Genomic DNA, 19430 nt, shown 5'->3' on the forward strand with positions numbered 1-19430 from the left:
TTGTGAAAAATGGAAATGTGGGCATTTTCAGTAAGTGCCTTAATGCTCTCCCTTTAGAGCTCTCATTAGATACAGACAGGTGTCCTTGTGTCCCTTTCAAAAGCTGTGAGACATAGCTGTGATGGTAATGCTCAGTTGCAATGGTACATAGACATACTACCTGCCAGCACAGGTATGTCCCCCTGGGCTCGATTTTCAGACCTTAAATTAACATGGACTGCAAAGTTAGACTCCATGAGCTGCACCTGCTGCATGTTAGCTTTTGTTGGTGGAAAAAAGGCAGAGTTTCTCGGCTCTCAGTAAACAGTAAACTCCCAGCACCCACAATACCCAGGCTTAGTGCAGTGTAAATGAGTTGACATATGTACAAGTCAAATGTGAGCAATGAATTTTGTGCATAACGAAAGACATAAAGCTAACATTCAAAGAAAAATTGTGTTTTTGCATCACTTTGTAATAATCTAGATGAGAAGGGTACAAAACAGAGTTTTACTGACTAATTCATGAATTGTCATTTATTATTTGGATAATTTATTCATTAATAATTGATTGATTAAATGGCCGACTGATTAATTAAATAACTGATTGACTGATAGCTATAGGCACAGTATAGCAGTAATCACTACAGAATGCAAGAACCCACTTAATGCCTCTTGAGCAACGTTGCCAAGGAGGATTTTGTTTCTTTGGACCTGGAGTGAACTTTACTCCTCATGTCAGTCTTAAGGCATTACTGACAATAATGGTGGTTGTTAGGGCAAAGATAAAGTCTACCTGATGAGCTCTACTTAAGGTGATCCCTGCAGCTTAGCTTCCCCACCCCAACACTCTTCCTGTGAGCCTCCCCCCTTAGGGTAACTGTTCCAACTGTTCCAACCCAATGGAGAGAAACTGACTGATTTTGGGGCAGCTTGAAATGAAGTCTCCATCCATTAAGGATTTTTAAATTGTTTCATTTATTAAGTGCTTTTTTATAACATGGTTATAAGGCACTGCAATAATCAAAACTAGTTAATATTAGCTGTCTGAGTAAAGGACTTTGCCAGGGAGAATCTTTGCATAATGGGGGACATCCAACTGATTTGTCGTGGTGAGGTAAGCCTACTACTATATAAAATTGGTGACTCCAAAATAGGTTCTCATACAGGGGAAGCATTATAAAATAGTATGAAGTCAAATATTTGATCAAGTCTGATAATCTCATCATTCGGCACATATCCTGGACTAACTGTAAGTTGCCTTTTGGGAGGGAGATGGTTTCCACACGGCTTCGTCTGTTAGACCAGCGTTTCCCAACCCTGCTCCTGAAGGCACACCGTCCTGCATATCTTCTATCTATCCCTGCTCTACCTACCTGACTGAACTCACCAGTGGCACTTTTGATTAGCTGAGCACACCTGATTTAGTCAAGCAGGAAGGATACATAGAAGATATGCAGGACAGTGTGCCTCCAGGAGCAGGGTTGGGAAACACGGTGTTAGACCATGCTGTGTAGATGCATGCACTGTACATTAAACATTATGTAATATCCTGCTTAAGGGCTCTATCGAGAGCATTAGGAAATGTACATTTGCATTAACTCTGGAAATCTCTGGCTTAACCATCACAATTCAAGTTCTTAGCCTTTTGAATTACTTGTCTAAAGGACAGCTGCCACCCACAACGTTAACTGACCAAGCGGAATAAATACTCCACGCTGCTGCCTTGAAGCCGACTACATCAATGGAAGTAAAGAGAGGCTGGGGCTTGACTGTAAAGGGATGCTGTATCACGCTGCTAGTTCAGATTTTATGATACAAGACAAATTCATTGAAACATCACAGACAGCACTGGAGAGTCATATGAGATCTAAAGCAAAGCAGATTGACTTTTGAAAACCAAAATCATTGAATAGTGTTTGCTCAAAGGGACACAATGACACACAAGCACGTAAGGGGAGATTCAGATCCATGACATCATTTTAACCTGTTCACCCAAAGTATCATTTCTACCAGCACTTTGTGGAAAACAGTTGTCATAACGTGTTGATTAATGCACTCACATATGAGCACTGAAATGTATACATCGGTCTTGTTAGGGCGCAAAAAGCATTTCTGAAACTGTCAATAAAGTGTTGACCAAAAAATCAATGATGCGCATTGAATTTTTCTCCTTTTCGAAAACGTGTTTATAGCAGCGTGAGAAAAGCCACATGAGTCCCAGCCAGTAGGGTGAAAGGAGCGGCACGGTTATTGACCCATTTATGTACAGGAAATTCTTTCAGTTCCTCTTCGTTAGAGACAGGAGACCGTGAGCAGGGCCTCAGCAGAGACAGAGCTAAGCGCCAAACCCGCTGAAGCGTTTCCCCACGAACGCCATCACATGCAACCCCGGGAAAGGACCAGGCAAACAGAGAGGTCTCCGTAATTTCGCCGGAATAGACCATCAGGAGCAGATGGCAGGATCTGTCATCAGACTGCAGCCTTCCATTACGCAGACGGAACGGAAACGAAACGACCGAGTTCGCAATCATCATTCGCGTAACCCGCTGTCAACAACCCCTGCCACGAGAAGAGACATAAACCGGGAAACGAGCAGAATGTTTTGATTTAGCGCATCCATAAATGAGAAAACGGATGCTTTCAGCCGTCAAAGCAACTGTAACCGCATTACAGAATCAAAGTCATGACGATGTGTCGCATGATGGTCTCCTATCTCACTTGCACTTTCAGCTGACAGCACCCCTCCCCACCTACTCATGTTGGATGTCTCCTCATCGCAGACTTCTTGCGCTGAAATGTTACCACATTGTGAGAGCACAACGTCTGAGCTGGGACTGACTGCAATCATGTGTCGCCCTCAAATCAACACTAACCTACACCTACCTACCTTTGCATGTCTTTCAAACTAAACGGCTCCAGCAGACCCCCAAGTACTTCAGCGCTTTAACACAGACTGGCCAGTTACTGGCCATGACTGATATAGTGTGTATGGTTAGTTGTCTCACTTTCACCATTGACATGCTATTAAGCAGTAGAGACAATATCGTTCTCAGCAGCACAAGCCAAGGTACCGTCTCTGCTGAACAGCACACAGACGATGAAGCCAAGACGTCCTGAGCTGAATTCATAAGGCACTCAAAATGAGAGGAGGGAGTGAGACAAAGAGAGAATAAGAAGGGGTAGAGAAAAAGAGAAGGGAGGAAGGAAGAGTTGGCTGCTATGTGTAATGAAGGTGGAAAATGCAGGATTAAATGAAGAAGATCTCAGTTGGAGTGAAAAGCATCTTGTCAGCAAGATATGACACTGTTTCATGTTAAAGAAACAACACACAGTACTTCTGTCATGGCCACTGATAGCGCATGAGATGGAAAGCACTTTTCAATTCATCAGAAATATTTATGCATGAATATAATATAATGTAGGACCATTCTGAAATCACTACAATGAGTGATAACACACACACACACACACATAAACATGATGTGCAGCACTGACAGCCCGCAGCTCTATTTCCACTATGTAAAAACTTGCTCTAGAAAATGACTTCATTAGCTTTTCATTCGAAAAGCAAAACAGGCAAAACAGTCTGACCCAGGAAGGGTAATTCAGACTATTTCAATGACCAAAAGCAAAACCAGGAAAGCTCTGCGAGCCAGAAACCATTTATCACCGGGGGAAAGTTTGACATCGTCCATGTTACTGATTTAGAATCTTTGGACCTCTCATCTTTATCATGAAATTCAACAGCAGCTGCATCCTTCTGCCCCGCCATCAATCAGAGAGCGTTCTAATCCCTGCGTTTCCCCCTCCCTAATGCTTGGAGATTACATGCTGCTTTGTGTAATGGGTGGCTGGCTGGTGCAGCACGACTATGCTGGAAATTCGTTCAGGCTCCAACAAAGCATTGCTCAAGAACATGCAACAACAGGAAAGATCAAAGGCTTCAAACGTGGATCTGCAGACCTGAAACTGCTATTACATTTCATTAGGGTCACCATTCAATCTAACTGTAATACACTTTGGCCTTCAATTTGAATGATGAATGTGAACTTGATTTGATACATTTTTTGGTTTATTAAAAAACATGAGACACACACACACACACACACACACACACACACACGCACACAAACACAAAGCACTTATCAAAGCAGGGGTCAAGATGCACTCATGAATCTCTGATATATTTTGAGTGCATCCCATAAGACGATTAGATATAAATATTAAAAAAACCCATGAAAATAATGACGTAGCTTCACTACTGCACATACACAGAGCAAATATGCATTATCTTATAATGCCAGTGTGAACAGTACCGATTAAATGGATTACAAATTATGTGATGAATTAAACAAAGTTCACTGTTGATGCAAAACAGCAATACTAAATATTAAACATCCGCTTTGAAATGTTCATGTCATTTCAGTCTCTGTTGAAACAGTTCAAGAACCACTACTTTAGAATGTATTAATCTGGAATTATGAGTGTTATATGTAATCCAATTTCAGCTTTGGCTGTTGAGGAAATAAATGAGCCCACAAAAGTTTGGAATCACTGAGAGATTACGTAAGAGACCTCAACCAAATATTAATTCGTAATTTGTTCTTTATGGATGGTACTTTTTTTATTTGGTCTTAGGCAGAGTCTGGTAACTGTGTGCACAGGCTCTTTGTGGACTGCCAGGAGAGAGGCAAAAATAACGCATGGGGCTGAGCACACGGAGACACACCGTCTACAGCTCAGTCTCTGAGGAAAGACAAGAGACACTTTTCTCCATTGCTATCATGACCGCTTCAGACAAGCGACTTTTCATCTCATCATATCTTTCTTTCCCTGTAGACACTGAAGATCAGAATGCATGCCTGGAACGCATTGTCCCCCAGCATCCAAATGCCAAAGCCAATGTAAAATGCACACAAAGACTCATACCCAGAGAAAGGAGGTATAGGATACGCATTTTTCAGCATTTGCCACTAGGAACTGGTGACTACACAAGGGACAACATCCAGACATCTATTTACTCTGTGGAAAAAGAGGAGATCTGAAATGGTGCTGACCTTCAAAAGAAAGCAGAAGGGGAAAAAAGTGCCCTAAAATATATGAAAAAGAAAAGATGCTGAAACATGTTTTCAAGTCCCATATTGATCCCGATCACTTCCTAAAACCAAAAGGTTAAATTAAATCACAAAATAAATAAATAACAGGAATAAAGGAGATTAAATATTGATTTATTTCCAGCTCAAAACTCTAGAGCAGGAGCTTGCTGTTGCAGAAAAGGAGGTCTCTATCTCACACCTATGCCACAAGTACTTCAAATGTCTGGCTCCATTGAATGTCACCACTATGCACCTTCTCTTTAAAAGGCAACTCTGGTGTATGTGTGTGTGTGTGTGTGTGTGTGTGTGAGAGAGTGTACAATTTTGTAATAATCTGTAGTGAAATAACACTGTATACACAGCCATGATCCTAGTTACACAGCACTAGAAAACATATGTCATGCAAGACAAGTGCCACTGATGGGAATTCCCATGTCCCGGTTCTGGGGGCCCACCCTGTCTTGTAAACCTCTATCTTCTGGGACCCCTTTTGAGGCTGTTGAGTGACTATCCACCATAATCAGAACGCTACTTGCCTAAGCACAGTCACAGAGATAAGATACACTTCCCCTTCCAAATCCACACCACACACCTACCCACTAAGCATTATTTGAACAAGGCAATGTCTTCACAAATGAAAACATGTAAAAAACCCACATATGTACTTCTGTGGAATTTGGGAAGTTTGAGGAAGTCCTGACCTTGAAAAGATGTTAGTTGGGATGTTCATACTTGTGGTCCTTGGTATGCATACATGTGTGTTGCATCTACACTCAGAGACAGAGAGAGAGAGAAAGAGACAGAGAAGGAGAGAAATAGAGAGAGAGACAGAGAGAGAGAGAGAGCGAATGCAGTGTGATCCCCCTGGCTGCTGACAGTCGTCTCTGGATAGCATGAGGGTGTTTTGCATTGATATGATATGAATTCTGATATGACTGTCTATGAATGCAAACACACAAGCTCAGGTCCTCACCCACACCGCTGCCCTTTGCTGTTTACCGTGCTTATAGTGACACGAGGCTGACTGACAGAGCAGACGTCTGCAGCTGTGCCATGTCTCACGACGTTCCGCCTCCCCCTCTCGTTCCGGGGCATCAATCGCAGTTTGCGTCTTACACCAGAGTACCGCGGATCTCCCAGCATCTCCACCTAGCTGCTTCTCTACCAAAACTCTTTCACTTATTCATTCCTTTTTTCCTACATGAGATAGACAACACTTTCTGAATACAAATAAGATACAACGATACAACAAATACAATGAATCTTGTATTGTATGTTATTTCTACAGTACTTTAAACTAATAATTATTTATTCAATGGTATTGATAAAAAAACTGAAATCAGGCTGAACATCTGTGGGATTTTTTAAGGAATGCCCTCTGTGAGAGTAATATGAGGAGAAGAGATGTCCTCTAAACAAGAAATCTACCAAATAAAACAAAAAAGGGGGGGGGGGTGTCAAACCAACCAATCAAACACTAATGAGTGACAGGAGAGAGTGAGGACAAAGATAGTGAATGTGTAGGATGTTGCCTGCATAACATTACATCATTATCTCAGACCCCTTTGTGACTACTTTCCTGACTGCCCGCTATCTCTCATTCAGTGAAGTACAAACTTTCCATTTAAGATCTGGGACAATGTCCTTGCTCTTTGAGAATAAGGAAAAACAATGGGAAAAGAGCAACAGGGCTTGTGTAAACGATCATTCATTTATTTCCTGATTCAGTATAGCTTTTTATATTACTGTATATATTCTATTTATTGCTCAGAGAGAGAGAGAGAGAGAGAGAGAGAGAGAGAGAGAGAGCTAAAACTATACAGAATGGACACAATGTAAATTGTAATGTTTAATTATTTCCAATCAATTTTAGGTTAAAAAACATCAGAGTTGTTTGAGTTTGGCAATCAAATTTCACTTGGTTCATAGAAAAGGCACAACCATTTAAAGAAACCTGAAAGCTATCAATGGAGCCATGAGCTGAATGTCATATACAGGCTAGAGGATCAATATAATGTATGTGTAGAGGGGTAACAGATTGCTAGACATGTAGAGACGAATAATGTTAATAAAAATCATAACCCACAGCAGCACACAATGAAAGGAATGGTTTTGGGGGGGTATTTGGGGCGGGGGGTGCACGTGAGAGCTTCAATCAATGGTAAGCGATTGCGAATGAATGCGGAAAGCTGTAAGTCCCATTCACTAGATCCGTATTGTCGCGGTTGCTTGAAACTGTTATTAACAGATTATGTGCAGTAGGTAGGGCATTGTTCTGGATTTCTGATGCGCACTCCGGTCAGTAATCTCCCTAACTCCGTGATACCGAGACCAGATGTTGCCTGGGTATTAAAAGGTCGGTGTACTGAAAAGAGAATCCCGCCGAATGCATATACTTTGTACTTTATACTTTCTCTTTCTCTCTCTCTCTCTCTCTCTGCGCGAAACAGCGAGAGTAGCAATGTAAAACACAACTGAGAATCTATTTTGCATTTAAAAATGATAATCGCTTGATAAAAGCGTCCTGCTGTGTAGTCCAGTATGTAACAGATGTAAACTGTACTGCGTAAATCTGACTGAGTAAATCTGATTGTCAACCGGCAATAAGTGTAATGGAGATGAAGGAACTCCTCAAAGAAACAAATAAACAAGTCAATTTAAATGTAAGTCATGTCACATTCCACAGACGGACGCCAGAGAGTTTACAGTATTAGTTTTAGAGGCGAGGTGCACCGTGGCTTGACAAACGTCATTGAATGTAGATGAAGCAACACTCATCTTTACACCGAAGTATAGCTCATGTCAATGCAGTCCACAGAGTTTGTAAGTTAAATTAAAAGTTATGGAAACACTTAAATGTTCAATTTTCTTACTGTCCCAGACACAATAATAATAATAATAATAAAACGAATGATATCCTACTTGACAGACGATTGTGCAAAGCAAAGTCAACGCAAGTCCTCAAGTACCGCAAATTCAAAAGTCAGAAGCATCAAGGGGGTCATGTCTCAAACAAAACTGCCGATGTGTTGACTGAAGAGCCTTTCGAACAACGTGAAACAAAAAGTCTAGTGCATAACCCACCTTTGAAGAGGAATGACGTCCACAGATACAATCCAAGGTAAACAAATCCCAGAAACTTTCGGCACTGCATTGTGTCTTTCGCTTCAAGCAAGAATCCGCAGAACAGTTGCGTCCCAACTGGAATGTGGAGGAAAGCACGCAATCAGCATTTGATTAGAGACAGAGGATGGAGTTACCATTCGCGCGTGCACAAAAACTCTCTTTTCTCTCTCCTGCGCACACCCCGTTTCTCTCTCTCTCTCTCTCGCACACGCACACACACGCATCGGTACGCCCACTTATTTGCGATTTACAAGCATTCAGCAAATACCTTAAGTCAGCTTCATAAGTGTAGCAGTTCTCTGATTTAAGAATGGCCGCTCTCCGTTGCCCTTGATGAATTGATGAATTGAAGCCTACCCAATGGCTAGCGATCAACCCACTTGATTTGCGCACAATTCGAAGGAAGCCTTTTATTTAAAAAAAAAAAAAAAAAAAAAACACACACAACGTGCAAAGCAGTATAACGTCACGCTTATAGACCTTAAGTGCGCCTTTAGTGCGTGCAGGTATTAGTCATCTAGTTTGCTTCGCACGTAGCAGTGAGGGCATACCACTACTTTGAGTGCGGTATGGAGTAACGACAGAAGTAATGTGAGGAGACTAAGCAGTGTAGATGTAACTTTTCTGTTCAAATCAGTGCAATTTAGTGTTCGTGATTTTTCGAGAGAAAAAATCCTGCCAGGACAAGCACTTGCCTCACTAATAACTTGCAGCAGCGTACACCGTTGTAAAGCAATTCAGGTTAAATGCATCGTGCAACAGCATCCAATCCAGCATTCAAACCCGCCACCTTCTGGTCGCCAGCCATTTTCTCTAACCATGATTTCATTCTTCCACCCGTTTGCCACCCTGCTTAGGCTGACATTAGGAATGGATTCAAGCCCCTCCACATTTAAACAAGGTCACTGTCAACAAAATCCATTTAAAATGCATAATCCCTTTCAAAAGACTGACTCCACAGTCAAACAATTTAGCTGTTGGTAGGCTGGAGCAGGTGGTGTATTTGTTTCTGTTAAGGCTAGTGTTCTGTGTCCAGATGGGTTTTGGGTTTGAATCCCAGGAGGAATACCACCACGCTGGGAACTTTTGGAGGAGAGCTCAAATGGTAGGTTTCATATTTTGTAGGTCACACAGGATAAAAGCTCCAGTCATGTGAAATGAGCGATGGGGATAATAACAACTTCCAGGCTAGATGAGATTTTGGGATCAATGAGGTACTGAACCGCCAAAGCACTGAGTGGTGGGCCAAGTGAACCCAGGTGAATTTTTAATATCCCTCAGTGTTCCCATCTGAATATATTCCAGACAAATATGCTGCCTTGCCCCTTCTCCTTGTGTTATATTATGCTTTAGTTTAGGTATTGTATTCATAATATATGTGTGCCTTGTGCCCATACTTATTCACAGCCCTGAATAAACAGGAAGAAAAAACATGATTTATTGATTTTTTTCTGTTCAAAATAAAAATGATATGCTTCCACATGAATAACATTACTCAGAACAAAATCATTGTCTTTGAAAACAATACATTTTTTCCAGAAATCACAAGGGTCACATGTATTGTCTCTGTTGCCCTGGATGTGTGTAGCCAGCCCCAGCCATCAGGTCAGAGCCACAGAGAGTGACTGACAGAATATGAAATACATCTGTCTGACATGACAAATTAACACTGCTTTTGACAACATGCCCAGACCCATAAGAAAGGACTCTGCAGCCTGATTACTAAGGAGGGTGAATGCCAGAGGATGCCCGGTGGTGCTGGTGTTCATTAGGTAATCAGAAAGACAGAAAGTTGGATACAAATCTACCCTCAGTGTCAAAGAAACACCCATAAATGTCTGTACAACTAGCTACATGCACACATGCACACATGCACACGCTCTCGCTCTCTCTCTCTCTCTCTCTCTCTCTCTCTCTCTCTCTCTCTCTCTCTCTCACACACACACACACACACACACACACACACTAATATGTTCTTCTCAATGTATTGACAGAACATGTGGTGCTTCTTCAAAGCATGTTAAATGATTTCGCGAGTCCCTACAGAACATGATAGAATATGACAAACTTGTATTAAAAAACCCAAAGTGAGCACTAGTGAGTCAGTTTTGCTATGTCATTTCCCATCTTGCCAACCTCACTGCAATGTGTCACCAAGCACTGCTGAAACACTGTTTCAAAAAGAAAGAAATCAATAAATATGGACTTCCCATACTGTATGCACACAGCACAAAGTCATGGTCTCACTAACTGCAGTTTGAAATGAGTGGCCTCAATCAAATGACTTTTTTTTACTCTTTACCAGCACTAAATGTACTTATACTTTATATATATATATACTTTAGATTCTGTGTTCCAGGGACGGTTGTATCATAGTATAATTGACTTCTGTTAGAATACCCAAGTTAATTTGTGGTAGGACTTGAATGGTGTTATGCTCACACTCACTGGTCTGGGAGTGTTGTTAGCCTGGTCTGACACTGTTGCTCATTAAATTGAGTGGATACACTGATGTTCTATTGTGCTAGAAGTCAATGTGGGTAAGAGCATCTGCTAAATGTATGTAATGTAATGTAATGTAGTGTAATTTAATGCTGCTTGTTAGGCAAGAGAGGCTAGGATTCACTGAGGAATAGTGCTGAAATATGACCAGGAGCTGTCCAGCCTGTAGTGGTGCTGAATTGGGAAACAGCTCCGTTCACACTCTGCTGAACAGAAGAGGAGGGGCTCTCCAGCAGTGGTTTCAAAATATCTCCCTGCTTTTCTCAAACTCTCCTAGTTTCTTTTATCCCTTGATTTGCAGCCCCTGGGTCCAGTTTGTGAAATACACACTGTGGGAGATCTCATTTGCTCTTAGAATGCCTCCTCCAGTAGCTCATGTGGAGTTTTAAAAAAGAAGCACTTCCCGACACCCACACAATGTTGAAAGTGTTAGGAAAAAGTACATACATAAAGAGAGTCAGATTCAAAATATGTTAAATATGAAATACTGTATACCACATTTTGAATACATTAATGCTACTTTTCAGGGAAGTTGGAAGTTTTATTTATGATGAATGTTGATGTCTGTACTGGTAGTGAGACTGTTGATATCACTGTGCACTGACACTGTATTTGGTTGGTTTCATGTAAATAATAAGATAATACTAAAAATGTCCTCTTTAAATAAATAGATGTCCAGCATAATCACCCAGGAAGGTAACTCACATCTAGTATTAGACTAATCAATATACATGCATGTATATTACTGGGAAATTATCAGAGCTCATATACAAATACTAGGTGACCTTGTGTTGCTTTCATTGGAGAGATTGCACAACTGAAATCTTCTTCCCATGTATCTGGCTAACATATTTTTACCCGATATCCCTTAACTTCTGATGGTCAAGAAATGCCCAACTACCAAGAAAATCCAACATTTCAATTCACAAACGAAAAGGAGCTAGTCATACTTAACCCAATTTGAAATTACAATGGCCTGCAACCCAGTAAATGAATTCTTTCTGTCAGGTCTAATGTTTCTGTCCCCCCTCACACACATACATGTACAACAAGATAAGACAGGCTTCTCAAGTGCTGACTGGAAGATTATAAAGCCATTTCAGGATGCAATATCTCCACAAAATCAATTTGCCAAAACTCCTTGATCCATTTTTTTTTTTTACAGATGTCACATTGCCACACATTTGAACATTTCTGAGCACAATTACAAATTGTTCTTTGGACTGTCACAATAGCACAAGGTTACTACACAGGTTTTTACATGATAAGGGATCAAATACCATTCTTCAGAAGTGCAACGATCTATACTCGTTTCTCAGTATAATGCATGTGTTGTTGCAGAAGGGAAAATCCAATACAATGTATGCTCTTTATAATGTTAAAAGGTGTGGGTATGTTGAGCTGTGATGGTCTTATTTGTCCATTGGTTGTGTTATACTGTACATACAAATGAATACATCATTCTCGCATTGTCCTCGGAGACAAAATAGCATGAGATGCAGTGTGTTGCTACAGGTTTAACACCATCACATTGTAGAAGAGGACATTCACTGATTACAATGGAGCTGTATTAGAATGGTTAAACGAAATGCACGTGGATTCAAGGCAGAAATTACAGCCAATAAGACTTCTCAGCAAGATCCCTCCGTGCTGTTAATTCAACGCGATGGTTTGTCTGGTTTCATTAATGCTGTTTGTGCTGGAGCTACAGGTGAATTCAAGATGTGTTTTGCAGTTATGAAATTAATTAACGGGTTGTGACTACCGGAGCCTGATTTTGGACTCTGTTGCTTCTGCAACCCTATAGTGCTTAAGGAATTCATTTACAGAAGCATACCATTTGTTTTATGTTGATATACACAGTGAATATTTGAGGTGACAAATAAACAATTATCTGTCAGATCAGACCATCTATGGCTTTGGTATTGGCTGCCAAGCCCATCATGGAATTGACTTTATATAGACAGGCAATCAAGCTGGTGCAATCTGACTTGTCCTTAACTTTTAAGAATGGATTAATATACAAATGTAGAGTTCTGTGAACTTTGATCACTGCGTGTTTGTCATGCTATCTGATGAGTAGAGAGAATCATAGGCAGGTTTCAAGTCACTACACACCCTTTTAAAATGAGAAGCATTCGATTAACCTATGGGAATAACTGTTACATCTGAGTTTTATTTAGAAAAAGTGCAAGCATGAAATATGAAGGGATTTCTTTAAAGGATGTAATGCTTCATTAGATCCAGGTTGTGAAACAGGTTAATATACTAGAGGTCTTATCATAGATCACATCTACTGGGATGGCATATAAAATCTCTTGTCACACTGGCTCTGATCTTCACTGCTAAATTATACAGGAGAGGTGTGATATCAGAGTGGTCTGTGTCATGTTTCTCGCTAAAAGGAAAATGCAGTGTTCAGCACTAACACCTTCTGATCAAAAGACTCTCCTCTTCTTTCAGGAACTACAGTACTGGTGATTTCAAACTTTGAAGACTTTGTAACAAGAACCAATTTTTAATCCAGTTAGACAAATTTTAGTACTCATTTTTAGATACCAGTTGTCATAGTTAGATTTTATATTTGTCGAAGCTGTGTGTCCATGTGATGCTTAAAACACCCAGACTATTTTATTTAACACTATGATAGTCTTGCCATTCCTGATAAAATGTTTTTTATTGTCATTGTTGTTAGAATCAAACCCAGATCTATGCATGCTTTAGGAAACCTGTGATGCATTCAGCCATTCTCTGCAACCACTTTATCATGACAGCATTTTGTCTTTCAGAATGAAATTTCGACACGGATCTGGGCTCAGGCTGAATAAAGTCAGGCATACTGGGGAACTGAGGATATTCATAACAAAATAAATTATGCCACTCGGTTGTGTGAAAGCCAAGCTTTCAGTGTCAAAGTTCACGGCTGCCCATCTGTTTCAACTTTGTTTTTCTCTTCTCAGAGCCCTTTTGAAAATTGCGTCACGTTCAGATATTCACCGAGTGTGAGGCCAGCCATGAGCCTAACTCTAATAGAATATTCAGAATCATCCGAAAAAAAAGGGTGATTTTGTGTGGCCTTCCAACGCAGCCAAAGAGAAACAGAGAGACACGCTCAAATCAAAATTAGATTTCAGAAATAATTATTTTGCTTGTTTCAGGGTTTTTTTTTTTTTTTTTATGAACAGAGCCAAGAAATAACAGACAAACCTTTCAGCATAAGCAGCCACTCTGAGGGAGATGTGTAGCCCTGCTTTAACACGGGAAGGGAATATGGCCTATTTCACAAACACCACTTATTCTCAGAACAACACAGGTGAGCACCTCAAAACAGCTGTCCAACACCAGCGACTCAAACTGCACATTCCTTTCCAGAGAAAAAGAGGCCATTTTTACACAGAGAAAACAGAACTATGGACTCAGCTCTTGCTGCATAATTGAAAGGCCCCCCAGATCAGGCACACAAGGCATATTTCTTGCCTTATACTCCTAAGGTGCAAAGGTACCCACTGTAACATATGGGCATGATGTTACTTTGCCCTTGTCTCAGCTGCCTTACACCTGTAACTTCATGGAGACTAATCCTGCTCCACATAATTATATTATTACATTACATTATTGTCATTTAGCAGGTGCTCTTATCCAGAGCAACTCACATAGTTTACAATTTTTTTACATGTTGCCCATTTATACAGCAGGATATTTGCTGAGGTAATTTTGGGTTCAGTACCTTGGCCAAGGGTACTGCAGCAGTGCCTCATTGGGGAATCGAACCAGAAACCTTTCAGTTCTTATGTGTCCTGCTCCTTAATACTATGCTATTCTGCTGCCCAATAATAGTAATAATAATGTGTCTGGTTAGCAATCCCCGGAGCAACCTGAAGACACTGAGTGGATCCAGACTAGCAGACCAGAATCTCTGATAAAGCAGGCATTCCTGTATGCACAGAGCTCAATTCAAATGCTTACAAGAGCCAAGTTAACTCAGTTACAGTAATATATTGCATCCGTAATAAAATAACGGTTTTTGTATGGCAGTCAGACACTCACTCATATTCTATATTCCCAAAGCAAAGTCAACCAAGAGCAATTTAATTAGTCTGGTGTAGAGGGTGCTGTAAATGTCAAGGTATACATTTTATTTTAAAATGTATTTATTTATTTTGGAAGGAACCGGCAAACTGGATTATGAAGATATGGTCGTTTGCTTCCCCCTGCTGGCGGAAGGGAGTATTAAACTATCCTCATCAATATGCAGTTGGACTATGGTGGGTAAGTATGATTTTACTTCTTGTAATATGTTGTGTTATTGGTATAATAAAGCAGCTGGTTGTCTACTAAATAAAAAGTGGTCAAAGGGTAAATAATGAGAGGAAATGTGGTACTAAATTTGATGAAAGTTGATTATAAAGCACCTGTTGGAGGGCTGTTAACAACAATTGGAGGGCTGTTAACCACTGCAGACCTTTTCTGGTCTGAAAAGCAGAAACGGTATGAATGCAGGGGCAAATCCACATTTTTCTTCAGGAATCAAGCAGCAAACAATGATCTGACATGGCAATGTTACTGAAGTGGACATTAGCAAGCAGCTGTGCCTAGCAAGCAGACAATGCCAGATGTACTCCAAAAATGTGTATTTGCTGTACTTCACCTATAGGTGAATAACTCTGGTTTGTGACTAAGCGTCTCTATGATGATAAAATAGCACTTTGCAAATACAAGGACTGGAGAAGATTTACACCTCAAGTTACTGTTACAGTTACCTGACGCAAACCCCTCTGGGTGCACTCACATATGTGCACACACACACACACACACACACACACACACACACACACACACACACACACACACACATTTGTGCCACTGTACTGCTGGCATAAGAGAAAGGACAGAGACATGAAGTGACATTCTGAAACAGACACATCAGACAAAGCCCCTTTTCCAAGCTGCCAGAAGTTCTAAACACTGCCAGTCTCCGTCAGAATTGTGCGATGAGACAGGAGTGTCTCTGTGCATTCAAAAAGAATACAAAAGGGAAAAAAGCAGGAAGGAGGCCAAGATGTGAAGGGAGATGCATTCTGATTCTGACAATGAGGACAGATTCACGGCACCATCACAGTATGTTTCTGACCACATGAAACAAGCAGGCATGAGATAGATGGGAGAACCAGCTCCATTGGGCTTATCACATGACTATCATCATCAAGGTGATTGCAAAGTCACCAGGACATTCATTTTAATTATTTTGATTTTTTTTTTAAATTTCTCCATTGCATTATTTGATTGAGATCAGATTGAAAAGGGGTCTGGAGTATGATAATTAAACTGACCCTCCACTTAATTGCATTGACTAATCTTTCATTTCCTAATGTGACTGACAGCCCTTCATCAATAACAATTAAAATGCACAGACGTATAAATACATACAAGACAATGGCATGATTTGTGAGAATGTCAGTTATTTGTGTGTGTGGAGAGCACACTTCAAAGCACATTAACTACAATAAGTAGAAAATCTACAACAATGTTGAAATTATCATTGCCTTCAATGTGATTTGCACTTAAGGACAACTATCTTATAGCCTTGAATTCTGACTGATAAAATATCTGTGGAAGATTGACCATTGGATACTTGTAAATTTGTGCATATTGTTGGCAGAATGTATAATTAACCACCAGCATTAAATCTTGAGGTTTTTAAATGCTTTGTGGAATTTGTGAAAGCTGTACTGATATATCACCTTTACTTTTACACTATGGTAGCAGTGATCAATACCACCAACAAATATAAAAGTGTTGAGAATAAATTCCTAATATATTAATTTCACCGGATATGTTACGGAATCATTACAAGCTAAAATCTTGACTAAAACCTCCTGAACTTTGATTAGATTGTGGAGATATTGGCTTAGCAGTCATTGATGTAGTATTCTGATGTAGTATACCAATTAATTGCAAAGATGTTTACATTTATTTACATACGTAAACTTTCCATACCTGTCAGATAGTCATGTTTGTTAGTTGGTATTGCTGTTCTGTACATTGGCTCATAGGCAGTCATGGATATGTTAATTGTGCTAGTTAAAATTAATCAGACATTGTATTCAGAAGCACACTTCAAAACATTGACTGTGTTGGTTTCTTTTTTCCATTTTTTGCTGCAATTCATGCGTTATGTGTGCAATAATTTCATCTACTTTGGATTATTAAAAATATAACCGAACGGGACAGTTTGAAGCTCCAGGTCAAAACTTTTAATAACACCCGAAGGGTAATATTCGTCCTTTCAGGCAGACATGCATCCTTGTCTTCAGAAAGGACAGAGGCAAAAATTCCAGGAACACACCATCTAATGTCATTATGAATATAAGCATATTCATCATCTTCCCATAAAAACACCCACCTATATCTCAATGGCACATTCTTCGCAAACTCCCTTAGAAAGGTCATATCAGACATCCCACTGTTAATCACAGTGAAAAGGTCAGCAAACTAACTTCTTTTACTTACAGCTACCCCCGCCACTCACCTCACAATCTCTCCTTAGCTGGTTGTGTCCTCTTGCACAAGTAGGGGGTGAAAAGAGCTGGTTGGTCAGAGAAGTAAAACATGGTTACCGAGCAGGTTTTGGGAGAGACCACAACAGATGTTTAAAATAACCTTTCTGATTGCTGGCTATGAGAAGTAAGTGGTGTGCGGTGCCACAAATACCAGAACACCCATGCTTCTTTGAACTTATTGAGATGCAGGGACATGTTCAGAATCCCAGGGATGTCTGTTCAACATGCTGTACGCGTACATGCATCTATCTCAAAATATTTCAAGTGTACAGTTTTTAAATTTACGCATCACATTACAGGTTTGAAGATCTGCACAAGTACATATGTACCTCAGATGGCCATTATACTCGAAAGCCCACAAAAAAAAAATCTGGCCCATGGAAAAAAACTTAACCAGTAACGAAAAATAAAGCATCTTTTTGGCCATGTCTCCTTTAATCTGGATTCAACTGGTAAAGACACTGTCTAAATTGAGGGCCCGCTCTGACACATCTGTCAAAACTGACTCGGTAGAACACAAAACAGAAAAATGAGGCCTTAGGAACACAATTACAAACATTTCACTGGTAAACATTTCTGAAGTGCTGTTCTGAATGCACTCTTCTTATTTTCATCAGTAACGCAGACACCAAAATGCACTCAGAACATGCTCAGAAGCCATCCAGCATCTCTGCAAATATTTTACGGTGACTTTTAAACACTTTTGTTGCGGTGGTTCATCAATGATTCACTCCTTATTTAAATAATACACAGAGAATCAGAGGGAACAATATAACTAACAATATACTTTCCTTACTCATCACTTTTCTGCTGCATGTTGCATAACTCCCAACTTGTTTATCTGGGTTGAAGTTAAACACCATTACAGCATCTGTGCTGACCTTGACGGGGCCAGATCATCTCTGCTGTTGCACGCATTTGCAGATTTCCTTCATGGATGAATCACTGACATGTCCTTTGATAATGAAGTTGTTGTATCGGTCTTGGAGGGAAACTCTTCTGCGTGAGCGAGAGAAGATATTCAGCTGTCAGAATTAGGGGTGGGTGGACAACCTCCAGGCAAAACTGTAAATAAACAGAACTTCTCAATTATTTAAGAGGTTCGCTGCTAAGCATCGAGGGAATGTCTCAATTAAGGAGTATGATCTTTGCTCTTCTGAGCACGTGTAGGTTCTTACCGGAAATGTAGACTGCTGTATAACAGAAAAATCCAGATTTTGTCTAACATAGTACAGATCAATGAGAAATAACAACACTCTGTGTAAACCAACAAAAGTGAATTCTGTCAGTGTTATTGGTGATGTGATTCCTTTATCAGGGGTCCCCATCTTTGCATGTGCCCATATTAAATGTCATCATTAAATCCTCGTTTGGGTGTGAAGCCTGAATGAACTTCCCCTTAGTACAGTTACCTGTTTCCATGGCTGGTTCCACTGCTTCCTGTCCCAGCGCTGTAGAAAAACAGAGCCAGCCAAAGGAAATATTCTATTGTGTATCCCTGTCGAGCTGTCTCAACATTCCCTGCATGGTGCTTGCATGTGATTTGCTTGAAAATAAAGTAGTTTTCACTCGTGGGTGCATAATTCAAACTCTGTGACTTTTTATAATGATACACATTACCACACAGAGTTAATGAATGAAGCACAGTATGAAATGTTCTGTTATGTTATCCCAGGTCTCTTGGGCACAACCCCAGTGCTCTTGCAGAAAAGACCCCATTGGACGCCCCCACACAAAGACGGATGGATTTCCCTGGGGACGGCCAGGTCACTGGAGTCTCGCCCTGCACCAACAGACTCTGTCATCCCCTGCCTCCGAGCATCCTGGCTCAACACTCAGAATCTCGCCCCTGCATTGCGTGGACCCCCCCCCCCCCCCCCCCGCCCCCCCCAGCTCAGTGATGCTCTCAGCTCCACTCAGTCCTCCAGAGGCTATCCTGAGAACATGTGGGCAGACAGCTGATGCCACAGCACAACCAGAGCATGACCAGGCCAGTGAGGAGAACACAGAAATGCAGGCGTTCAGTGAAAGGGAAATGCAGTCAGAGATTACTATATCAAGGGAATATTAAAAAAAATTCACACTTTGCCTGCGCTGATGGATTTTACCCTCAAGGAAACATTTCTGCCTCACTGTAAATTTATACTCTGTGAATACGACTCTGC

The 19430-nt window shown here is 40.6% G+C and overlaps 1 protein-coding gene across 1 annotated transcript in view; it reads right to left on the reverse strand.

Annotated features, from left to right (window-relative positions):
* chrna8 (cholinergic receptor, nicotinic, alpha 8) overlaps positions 1-8247 on the reverse strand; it is a 61170-nt gene extending 52923 nt beyond the window's left edge. The window contains exon 1 of the mRNA XM_036516521.1: positions 8162-8247. Coding sequence (XP_036372414.1) covers positions 8162-8231 — 70 coding nt within the window. The 5' untranslated portion in view covers positions 8232-8247. The remainder of the gene's footprint in view (positions 1-8161) is intronic.
* Positions 8248-19430: the final 11183 nt, after the last annotated feature.

This window comes from Megalops cyprinoides, chromosome 22 (genome assembly GCF_013368585.1).
Source record: "Megalops cyprinoides isolate fMegCyp1 chromosome 22, fMegCyp1.pri, whole genome shotgun sequence".
In the NCBI taxonomy this organism is placed as follows: domain Eukaryota; kingdom Metazoa; phylum Chordata; class Actinopteri; order Elopiformes; family Megalopidae; genus Megalops; species Megalops cyprinoides.